The sequence below is a fragment of the Thalassophryne amazonica genome, chromosome 1, assembly GCF_902500255.1.
Source record: "Thalassophryne amazonica chromosome 1, fThaAma1.1, whole genome shotgun sequence".
Lineage (NCBI taxonomy): Eukaryota > Metazoa > Chordata > Actinopteri > Batrachoidiformes > Batrachoididae > Thalassophryne > Thalassophryne amazonica.
The window spans coordinates 21,472,407-21,484,561 of record NC_047103.1 but is presented as its reverse complement, the minus strand read 5'-3'; the positions used below and the strand labels follow the sequence as shown (position 1 = coordinate 21,484,561).

The 12,155-nt window shown below is 43.0% G+C and overlaps 1 protein-coding gene across 1 annotated transcript in view; it reads right to left on the bottom strand.

Moving 5' to 3' along the window:
* prpf4bb (pre-mRNA processing factor 4Bb) overlaps nucleotides 1-12,155 on the bottom strand; it is a 36,513-nt gene that overhangs the window by 12,309 nt on the left and 12,049 nt on the right. The window contains exons 3-8 of the mRNA XM_034166886.1: nucleotides 10,748-11,895; nucleotides 10,350-10,523; nucleotides 10,037-10,195; nucleotides 9,691-9,772; nucleotides 8,856-9,057; nucleotides 7,116-7,189 (exon numbers count right to left, since the gene is read on the bottom strand). Coding sequence (XP_034022777.1) covers nucleotides 7,116-7,189; nucleotides 8,856-9,057; nucleotides 9,691-9,772; nucleotides 10,037-10,195; nucleotides 10,350-10,523; nucleotides 10,748-11,895 — 1,839 coding nt within the window. The remainder of the gene's footprint in view (nucleotides 1-7,115; nucleotides 7,190-8,855; nucleotides 9,058-9,690; nucleotides 9,773-10,036; nucleotides 10,196-10,349; nucleotides 10,524-10,747; nucleotides 11,896-12,155) is intronic.

The following is a 12,155-nucleotide window of genomic DNA, read 5'->3' as shown; positions in this document are numbered from 1 at the left end:
ATGTCGGAACAGGCTTCAAACAGACCGTATATATACTGGACAAAGTCTGTGTGATGTCACCCACAGATCTCCGATAGACACTCGGAACAGACAAATGGTCTGGGGTGCTTATTAAATCATATTATTGGAGACTACGCTATGGTTCTAACAATTTACTTTGGTGTGGACATTAAAAGTTATGAGCCACTAAATTCCTCAATAATTAAGTGGACCCAACGGCTCAGGCTAACAACAGCTGTTAAAGTGCTAACACTGTTAGCATGCAACAATAAATAAAAAGAGTTTCACTCAGCATAAATACTGTAGCAGAGATGTCTTAGAAGATCTGTTAGGATGTTTCACTACAAAATAGGTTGCATGCATTATTACAGCTATTTGTAAAAAAATACTCCAAACAGACATAGCAGCAACACATCGAGTGGACTCTGGAGTTATGGTCGGATGGTATGAGAGAAGTCAATGGGCTCAGTCGCTGTCACTCAAAGAAACCACACCCACAATTATACAGAATTTTATGGTTTAAAACATCTTAAATTAAGAAATTAGAAAAACAAAATCCAGTTTATCATTCTTTTCATACCAGGCTGTAAACATGTTTCTGCTCTGAAGTTTAACAATAGACATTTTAACAGAGTACTACAGGAATGTGCTCTGTTTTGGAGCCAGCCTTAAGCAGCCAGTCAAGTTGCAGCTTTGAACGTCCCAATGAGCACAGTGGCCCCCATCATTCATAACGTTCAACGTTCAGATCCATCAGGACTCTTCCTAGAGCTGGGCGCCCATCTAAACAGAGCCGTTGGGGGAGAAGGGCCTTAGTCAGGGAGGTGACCAAGTCACTCTGGCAGAGGTCCAGCATTCCTCTGTGGAGGGAGGAGAACCTTCCAGAAGGACAACTAGCTCAGCAGCAATCCACCAATCAGGCCTGTATGGTAGGGCAGCCAGACAGAAGCCACTCCTTAGTAAAAAGCACGACAGCCCACCTGTAGTTTGCCAAAAGGCACCCGAAGGACTCTCAGACCATGAGGAAAAAAAAAAATTCTCTGGTCTGATGAGACAAAGATTGAATTCTTTGGTGTAAATGCCAGGCGTCATGTTTGGAGGAAACCAGGCACCATGGTGGCAGCATCATGCTGTGGAGATGTTTTTCAGCAGCAGAAACTGGGAGACTAGTCAGGATTGAGGGAAACAGCAAAGTACAGAGACATCCTGGATGAAAACCTGCTCCAGAGCGCTTTTGACCTCAGACTGGGGTGACGGTTCATCTTTCAGCAGGACAATGATCATAAGCACACAGCCAAGATATCAAAGGAGTGGATTCAGGACAACTCTGTGAATGTCCTTGAGTGGCGCAGCCAGAGCCCAGACCTGAATTTGACTGAACATCTCTGGAGAGATCTGAAAATTGCTGTCCACAGATGCTCCCAATCCAACCTGATGGAGCTTGAGAGGTGCTGCAAAGAGGAATGGGGAAAATTGTCTGAAGATAGGTGCACCAAGTTTGTGGCATCATATTCAAGAAGACTTGAGGCTGTAATTGTGGCCAAAGGTGCATCAACAACTTTTTACGTTGTCATTATGGGGTGTTGTGAGTAAAAGTTTGAGGGAAAAAATTAATTTTGGAATAAGGCTGTGACATAAGATGTAGAAAAAGTGAAGTGCTGTGAATACTTTCCAGATCCAGTTTACATGGAATTTCAACCACAAAAAAAAAAAAAAAAAAAAAAAAAAATTTCCAGCATACACTAAGTATCCAGCAGTGGTCAGTATGTCTCCAATATATTACATAGGCAAAGCAAAGTTGCTCTTTCAATCAATCTGGTACATCAAAGTTTGTTCTCAATGTTTTTTTAATTTGGCATATATATATATATATATATATATATATATATGTGTGTGTGTTTGTGTGTGACAACTGCCTGATACTTGGGAATTCCACTTGGGAATTCCACTGCTGTGAAATCCGCAGAGGACATGAAGCAGGAAGCTCACTGGGAACCCAGAATTTCTGACTTAGAACTAGAATGTAAGAAAAAAAAAAATAAAGATAATACATTTGATAAACATTCATCTAACCACTGACCCTCTGGGAAATTAAGAAAAGTGTTGCAACTTAGTTACATTTTTACAGTCTGTAATGACGGTTATTCCTGATGACTGACACAACAGACCTGTGCTTAGCATCCTCTTATCTGTGCCCAACAGATACCCAGGAAAACATGTTTCTAATTTTGGGAAGTGCTAGCTGAGTACAGGACTCCTCTGTCGATGAGCATACCAAATTACTTGATTTTAAAGTGATATTAAACTCGATTTGTATTAATCATGATTTTTTTTTGTTTCTGCCTGGGCACTTTATTGGTGAGCCTCCAGGATGTAGCCTGACATCCGGGTGCGGGTGACCCTTTGGGCTCTCCCGCAGTATTCAAGGATCCTCTGAAGAGACGCAGTACCAAAGACATTTAGTCAACTCCTTAGTCCTCCTTGGTTAGCGTCCAAGACATACAACAGTAGAGTGAGTGAGGACACACCAGGACAGAAAAGACTTGGGTCTTCATACCACTGCAAAGATACTGACATCACCAAACACCTCTATCTAGTGACACTGTGACTCCACAAACTCTGCAATCTCGCAATCTAAAACATCAAGATAAGTGAATGTTTCTGCAACACTTTCACCACATACAGACCCATTTCTGATGGCCACATCCAGGAAATCACTGAAAAACTGGATATTAACATCAATCAAGGACAATCGCAAACCCAAATCCTTTGCCTCCTCACTCAGCTTCTGAAGTGCTGCAACTAGTGCATCGATTCCATATAGATCCCAGTGCCGTCCATGCGGTAAAGGTGAGTAAGCTTTTCCTCGAGAACAAAGGCACTCAGACACCCAGTCTGTGCATACAGGACTACCAAACAGGGTAAGAACCGAACACATGACTGAGAAAGGCTGGGAATGAGGTAGATTCTGCTCCTATTCTACACAGCACTCACAGTACTTATACTATATAGACCAGCTATGATGGCTAGCAACATGTTTTTTTTACTTTTACAGCGCATTGTGTTCTGTGTCCTCATCAAGCCGGCTGGTCGTGGCACCGGTCGGCATCACCGCGAAGAGAGAGCACATGCATTGTGTTCTGCGTGTGTATTTACAAGAATCTTCTCGCCCAGAAGAAAAAAAAGAGTGCCAACAACTACCCATAACTGTGTTCTTCACTCGGAAAAAGACACCTGTGTCACTCAGTGGAAAAAGATGTGACAGCGGAGCGGCGCCAGGACGAAGAGGCGCGATCAGAGGAACTGTGAAATACTGGTCAGTCACTATTAATAATTTCTTATGTGTCCAACCTCGTAGGTTGATAGTTAAAATTAAATTTGTTAGTTCTAAAAGCCATCATAATTATTTATAGGAAAAAGTTCTATTATATAACAGGTTTTGATCTTTGGTTTCATTCTATAATACTGGACTTATTTTTTAAGGTTTGAACTTTTGAGAGTGTTTACACAGGAGAGAAAAGTGAGAAAATGTTAATGCCTGTTTGAGAAAAGTGTATAAAGTGTGTAGTGAGGGGTTTTACAGCCTTAAAACATCTATAATAATTGTAAAATTGCGGGTTATTTTTAGAACGTAACTCCCGCGATAAACGAGGGACCACTGTACTCAATTTCTTTCTACAGGCTATGAAAATAATGTTAAAAAAAACCCTTCCAAATATATAGAATATGCAGTTACGTGATAACTTGAAGGGCAAAAGCTGCAACATGCAGTTTATGCTGCGTTTACACATAGGCAGGACACGTTACGAATGTCATCTGCGTCATTCTTGGCACATTCCTGACATTCTTAACGTGACTTATGCATATGAATAGGTTTCTTAATAGCGCGTGATATTCATGGAGCATGTTTTTGGCTGTCAAAAAAAATCTTCCACAAATGTCACACACCGCCCTCATTTTGCCTCATGTTGTGGAGGTTGCGACTGAGCATGTTGATCAGTTTTGATTAGTGATGATCCTTAATAGAGTGTGACAGTGTTCTTCTCTGACATGCTCAGAATTAAACCCTGCTGCACCGCATTCAGTGTCGTTGCTGCAGTATACTGAAGAAGGACAGTGACGCCAGGTCGGCTAAAAGTCTCGTTCCAATGCTCCTCAGCGTGCTCCTGCAGGTGTTCCACCTGCTGCATGTGCGTGATGTTTGGGAAAACGAGCGAGACGAGAGCTGTGTGGAGTCACACATCTGGCTCTCTCCATCTCCTCCTCTCTGCGCTACTCCAGGGCACAGAGCCCAACTAAGGCTGGGCTTACAGTGTGCGAGTTTTGGCCGTTTTTCAGCCGATTTTTCTCTCGTGCAAGAATTTTTTGGATCGTGCCGAGTTTCAGCTTAATTGTGCGTCCTGCATCGTGCAGTCTACATGGAGTAACGAGCTGCATTTAACATCTCACAACCACCTCCTGATCGGGAATCGTATGGTTGGATGAAAATCAAACTTGCTTGACATTTTGGTCGGCCGTCGTGACTCGTGAGGGTTCCGCGCTGTTGAAGCAGCGCTACAAGCGTCTATGCGCTGATTACTGCGCGCAATGTCCATGAGCACACACCGGAGAGAGCAAACAGTGATCTCATGTAAAGTCTTGTGTTTTTTTTAAATTGCGTTCCACACACACACACACACACACACACACACACACACACACACACACACACACACACACACACACACACACACACACACACACACCAGACAACAGGATTTACGACAGATGAGGGAGTAAGTTGCTACACCTTGCACAGCTATAAGACTCCGTATGAAATATAGTTTATTTATACAACAATGTAAGTAGCAACACCTTTTATGAATGTTTGTTTTCTTTTTTTACCATCCTCCCTTGAATCATGTTGCTGTCTGCTGTGTGTGCGTGCGCGCGCATATGCGTTCAGTCTCCCCCCACCTGACTTCACTCACTGTGTGCGCTGATAGGCATGAGAATTTAAATACATTTAAAAAAAAAAAATCTCCCTAGGATTGCTGACGAAGCTCGTGACATCTACAAAAAGCACAACCTGCTTATTTGATCCCATACCAACAAAACTGTTTAAGGACCTGTGGCCCATTCTTGGGCCGATTGTGCTGGAAATTATAAATCTCTCATTAACTTCTGGATCTGTTCCTAAATGTTTCAAGTCTGCAGTGATTAAACCATTGCTGACGAAATCCAATCTCGACCCTAGTGTATTGAAAAATTATAGATCCGTTTTAGGCCCGCTGCTTTTTTCCCTTTATGTAGCATCCCTTGGGAATATACTACGACGCTTTGGGATTGCCTTTCATTGCTATGCTGATGATTGTACATGCCGATAACTGCTGGTAATCTCATTCACATAAAATCTTTGGAAGATTGCCTTGCATCAGTAAAAAGTTGGATGTGTAGTAACTTCCTACTTTTAAATTCTGATAAGACTGAAGTGATGGTTCTTGGTCCAGCGAGGTATCGGCATCAATTTGATCAGCTAGCGCTTAGCTTAGGTTCGTGTGTTATACATCATACGGATAAAGTGAGGAATCTTGGGGTAATTTTTGATCCTATGTTGTCTTTTGACCTCCATTTTAGAGACAAAAAGAGGACTGCTTTCTTCCATTTGCGAAATATAGCGAAGATTTATCCCACCCTGTCTATGGCTGATGCTGAGACTTTGATTCATGCATTTGTCTCTTCTAGATTGGACTATTGTAATACTCTATTCTCTGGTTTACCACAGTCCAGGATTAGGGGTCTTCAACTGGCTCAAAATGCTGCTGTCAGACTTTTGACACAAAGCAGAAAATTCGACCACATTACGCCCGTTTTGGCATCCCTACACTGGCTTCCAGTCGCTGCAAGATCGGATTTTAAGGTAGTGTTATTAGTTTATAACATTGTTCATGGACTTGCACCTCCCTATCTGGCTGACCTGGTAAGACCCTATGTACCAGCTCGGGCCCTGCGTTCTCAGGGTGCAGGACTTTTATGTGTTTCCAGGGTGAATAAAAAGTCTGCCAGTCACAGAGCTTTCTCCTATTGTGCCCCAGCTCTGTGGAACGATCTCCCGGCACACATACGACAGTCAGATACTGTGGAGACTTTTAAAATCACGTCTAAAGACTCATTTGTTTTCCTTGTTTTATCATTAGTGTTATGATCTGTTTTTATTCTTGTATTCTTTTATGGTTGTCTTTTTATTGTTTTAAAATTTTTAATTCAGTTTTTTCTGTTTTTATTATGTTGTGTGAAGCGCCTTGAGACGATTTCATATTGAATTGGCGCTATATAAATTAATAAATTTGATTTTGATTTGATTTAAAAAAGAAGAAAAAGCTTCAGTTATGTTTTGCTTCTGGAAACACAAGCCCGACGTGTGGTTTTTGAACGTACAAATCGCATCAGAGCATCGGGCCATACAGTGTGAGAACATAAATCTTGCGCTCTGAACTTTTAAACCCTGCGGTTTTGTCGCACAGTTTGAGCTGGAGTCAAGTACAATGATTGAAAATATTGCACAGTGTCTGCCCAGCCAAAGCATGCAGTCACAAAGTTCTTCTGCTGTGGATTTTGAGGAGCAAACTGGAGCGATCTGAATTGTTCAGCAACTGATGGATGAATCTGGGTGTGTGTGGAGACAATTCGCCTCACTCACAACGTGACAGAACGTAACGATGCGCTGTTACGCACAATAGCGCAGAGCAGCAGACAAGAGCGCAGAACATTAAATCTTGACCGTGTGTAATGGTTCCTGATAATTCGCCAGCAACACATGCTATTAATCGTAACGCGTGGTAACAGGCTGCAGCAGTTCCTGAGGACGCCTGATGCCTCTGCCTCAAATCATCACATTCGTGATCAGCAGCAAAGCATATATACTTTGTGGCATTCGTGACTTGTCATTTTCTGTAAACGCAGCATTAGCGTTGGGTGTAACAATCCACACCAACATTTCATCATGACATGCTGCATCTGTAATAAATGGAGTGCCACTTTTCAAAAACTCTATATACTGTGATACATCTTTGATGTGGAGATACACAACTTTAAAATGTGTGGAAAAAATAAAATTACATCACATTGGGACTTACATCAAAGTATGCCGCAAACATGTCATCAGACTCTGTAAACATATCAGGAGCTGAGGGCTTTTTGGGGTTGTGTCCTGGAAGGAGAAGAAGAAGAAGAAAAAAGACTACAAGATAAGTTTCTCATTGTGCACTTTGATGTAAAACAGAATATGTGGAACGTGTTTGATTCACATACTCTGCAGAGATCAAAACATGCTGCAGGTGGCAGATACCCAGGCTTTGGACTACAAGACAGCAACTGAATGAACACATGACAAAGACAAACAAAATTAAAACCTCTGCATCACACAATTCTGCATTTACCACACAAATCAAATCACTGCTGCTAATTTAGCTCTTGACAGACTGCTGTCCACAGCTCCACCAGACTGGCTGGATTTGCAATAAAGTGCCAATATTGAGGCATGTTTACGGACAAGCAGAACAAAAATTCTGATCAGCTTTTAGGTTTTTGCAGCAAATAGGTCTTCCTCCATTTCTGATGGACTGATTATGATTAAATAATTATTATTACTTTAACAGAACTGAGAGATAACTGATCATAATAAAGGACAGAATGTCCCCTAATTTAGGACCACGGCCCCGCCAACAAAATGCAAACAATTTACGTATCTTTCTTGGGACACCAGCCTTAACTGGTGACTTAAAGCTGGTCAAACAATTACTAAATTATAAGCAGCTGCACATTACTGTTCACCATTCCAACCCAATCTTCTGGATCATTGTTCTTTAGTGTAAAACCATTTGAGTTCAGAAGTGCCATTGTAAACTTTCTGAGTAGCACATGATTACTGTCATGGGTTGTGTATATTCTTGTAGTTACCTTGGTCTCTAGGTTACTGTGCTTATATGCATTTTGCATGATAGCTAAAAAAAAAAACAACTAATCTGGACCAAGGATTTCACAGTTTATAGACATAATAATATGGACTGATCTAAAATACCCACAAGGCAGTTACAATAGCACACCATCACAACAACTGGAGAATGATTGCATCCAACCCTTGACTGGAGGATGGAAAGAACAAATGATTGAAATACTGATGTTTTGGGCATATAGCTAGGAAGACTTGAGCTGATTTTGGATAGGATCAATCAATGACAAAGTTCAAATTTCCAGGCCCATGCTACCACATAAGAAATTGGCTGTTGCCCTGTGACAGACTGGCGTCCTGTCCTGGGTGTACCCCGCCTCGCGCTCGATGGCTGCTGGGACCCTTAATTGGACTAAGCGGTAGAAGATGAATGAATGAATGAAAGTACAGATAGTTTAGTGTTAGTGAACTTGACAATTTAAAAAAGCACGTGGCGTTTTCTTTGCATGCATGATACTTTGATATAAAGAGTGAAAGTGCCATTTAAATATGTTTGTTCCTCAGTATAAGTCAGCAGAAATGGAGCAAAATAATTTGACTGATTAATATGGAAAAAATATCCACCATGCACTCTTGTGGTAGCATCATGTACTTGAAAGTGATCGCAGCAGTGATTGACCTGTGCATGAGCCAACTTCAGAGTTTGCGCCGACATCAAACAACTGTTTGCACGACAAAATTAAGACTTTAGAGAAATGTGTTTATTAATGTGGACACTTGGTTAATTTAAAAAAAAAAACATTTGTTCAGCCAGCCACCACAGCAAACCTCGCTGACTGTGAGATTGAGCACAAACATGACAATGTTGTTCATTCAGTTGGCCTTGTATGCCAACAGGCGCACCCGCTCTGAAGCAACACGTTACCTTCTTTCTCCTGGGCGATGAGGTTGTGCTTGGCTTTGATGTTGGCCTCAAAGGTGTTGACGTTTTCGCGTTCATACTCCTTGACATCTGCAGCTACTCGCTCCAAAATGTCGTCAGGTGAGGGCGAGCGGCTGCGCGTGCTACTCTGGGGGCTGCTGGGCTCTGACACCACATTGGTGTCCTCGTTTACAACCATGTATTTCTGTACAAAGGCAGAAAACTTGTGATGACCTGAAGAAGATGTCACTCACCAATAAACAAGACATGTTTAGCAACTCTCACATCTGGCTGACTTTGGCGCCATGTCGCATGGTAACAAGTTGACTTACAACTTGGTACACCTCGGCTGATTTCCCGAAGCAGCTCCCACATCGCTGCCTTTGGTGCAGATCTGTCCCAGGCAGACACACCACTCAGCAAAAGTGTCTTTTTTTTTGTTTTGCATAATTCTGTCCAACTCCCTGAACTCAACTCCAGTAGTTCATCATAACACCAGCTGAAATTTGGCATACAAGTCATACTCAACTCAGTATTCTTTCAGTGCTCAGTATGAAAACTCTGATGACCATGGCCACCAAGACACCAAGCACCAGTTATGCAAACCTGTACAAAACCTTTCCCGAGTAACTTGGCACCAGATGTGAGAGCTGCTTTACTTCTTCCTGAAATGGTTATTTACACACTGCTACACCTAAACAATCATTCTAACTTTGCTGGTATTAAACTGTTTGATTTATGGATCAAAAAAAAAAAAATTAAAAAAAAAAAAAGATTACATGCAACAGTGCAAATACTCATTACAGGTAGATTTGGTATGTTGTACTCAACAAGAGACCTGCACAATTGCCATGCGCTGCTGGCGACGCTGTTCAATGAGAGCTTCTTCATCGATTTCTTCTCCATCAAAGTCGTCTAACCTGTAAACACACCAGGGAACTGATTAAGTGTGAAGCTAATGTTAAGAGAATACAGTGAAATCACAGAAGCGGGAGAGCTGTTTGAAGCTGACAAGCAATTTCTATCCATTAAAAAAAAAATCCTTTCACACAAGTAACACAATTTGACATAAAAACCACATAATCATCACATTTCATCCTCTATTTGTGGGCTGGATACAAGTGATGTTTGCTCTATTTCAGAGCAGCATGTATAAAATAACACACCTCTATCTCTTAACTTACACTTCTTCTTCTGAAGACTCCTGATCAAACTTCATGCCCTCTGAAAAGCTGCCCTTAAACTTGTCCTCATCTCTGCTCCGTCTCCTCCTCCTATCTCGATCACGAGACAGTGACCGTCTGTACTGTCTGGGTCTCCCATACCTGTCTCTCTCTCCAGACCTACAAAGTACACGTAACCAAAACATGGAAATTGGCTGAAAAATAAATGTGCCCTTTTAACTACTCATGGAAAGCCAAGATTTGCTTTTATACCACAAAGGTTCCTCTGCTATGACAGGAGTCTAACGGAGGCTAAGCAGTGAGCCGCCATCACCTGCGTCTCAGTGGAGACCTGCTCCGTCTGCGTGGGGAAGAGCGGGACCGTCGTCGTGCAGATGGGGACCTGCGCCTAAGAGGAGAGCGACTCACCCTGCGGCGAGATGACGACCTGGGACTGTTTTCTCGTGACCGCTCTCTGCCTAACCCTGGGTCTGCCCGTGGGCGTTTCCTTTTTGAGTAAGCGACAGGAGGACAGACAGAGCAGATTTATATCACTATCAACTGAATAAAACAGGTACAGAGTAGAATGAAGCCCCACCAGCAAAAGGCACAGGTTTTTGCACACGCACACAGAAAGCTGAGCTGCCATTCCACTGTGGGTCCATAGTTTTCCAACATTCTGCCACATTCAAGTTGTTGTTGTGATCATTCAAAATAGCCGTGATTACCAACCTGAGCGGTGAGTCCTGCCTGTCAATATCTCGCCTCCTCATGTCAGCTGAGCGGCTGCGGCCCCTCCTGGGGGAGGACCTTGTTCTGGAAGGAGAAAGACTCTGTTTTGACATCCTGTCTGAGGCACTAGCCGCGGGGAGGTGGATGTCTCTGTGGCGAGGGGAAGCACTGTGTTTCCTCGGGGAGATGTGAGGCCCTCGCCTATGAGGGGACCGGTTCTCTTTCCCTGAGGAAGCATCCTTGGATGGAGACTTAGCCGGCCTTTTGTCGCGGTCAGCATCTGAGCGACTTGGCCGCTCCCGTGCAGGTGACCTAGATCTCTGGGTCGCTCTTTCTTGGTTTGGTTTGTCGTCACGCTTTGGAGAGGAACGTTTCTCAGTGCGGCTAGCCTTTTGCTCTCCTCTCCCAGTGGAGGGGGAGCTGGACTTCCTGGTTCTCTCCTTGGACCTATCAGTGCTGCTTAAATGCTTCCTTTCTTTTGACCTACTCCTTTCACGCCCCCTGTCCTTATCACCTGCATCCTTGGTGATTTTGGTCACTTTATCCTGCTTAGACTCTTTGGCAGGCTTGTCCAGAGACTTGCTCCTGCTACAACGCCTGGAGCTGGATTTATTGACCTCTGTTGAGTCCCGCCTGGATTTGCCACTTTTCACACGCTTGGGGGATACGGGTTTAACTGCATCAGTTTGTTGACATTGCTCTCCATTTCTGACCCGAGAATCAGCATCCTCTTCTGATCCAGAATTATAACCCTGAAGGATCAAGCCCATCCCTGACTGAACCTTGCCCTCCATCAATTGACTATCCAGTTCAGCTTTAATCATAGCCCTCTGTTTCTCCAAATCCTCCAACAAGGCCCTGTCGTCCAAACTGGGATTTCCAGAGGATGGAGAGGAATCAATCTTCTCAATCTTTCGGTGGCTCGAGGAGCCAAAGATGAGGGCAGCAGCGGGCGAGGAGGCCTCTTTGCGTTTGTGTTTCCGATGTTTGTGACGATGTTTGCGTTTACGCTCCTTGTCCTCATCGGAAGCATGCTTGTGTTTTTTGTGCTTACTACGATGTTTGTGTTTCTTCCTCTTGTGTTTGCCACCACCACCACTGCTGCGACATTTGGTTTCCATCTTTTCCCCGTTAGCTTCTGCCTCCTCCTAGGATGACACAATATTGGAGAACGACAGTCAATTTCTGTACCACATGACTAGAAAAATAACGTCACAAAGATCAAAGATCCAGTTGTTCAAAATCTTCTACCCACAGAAAAACTAAACAATCAAGAAAAATAACAGGTAACACACTTCCAAGTGAAATCGAAGCTGCTATTGAACACAATGTTTTTTCTAAGCATTACCATTACATTACTGACTTGCATGCCAGACAGAAGGCAATATTACACAGATACAAACAAGAG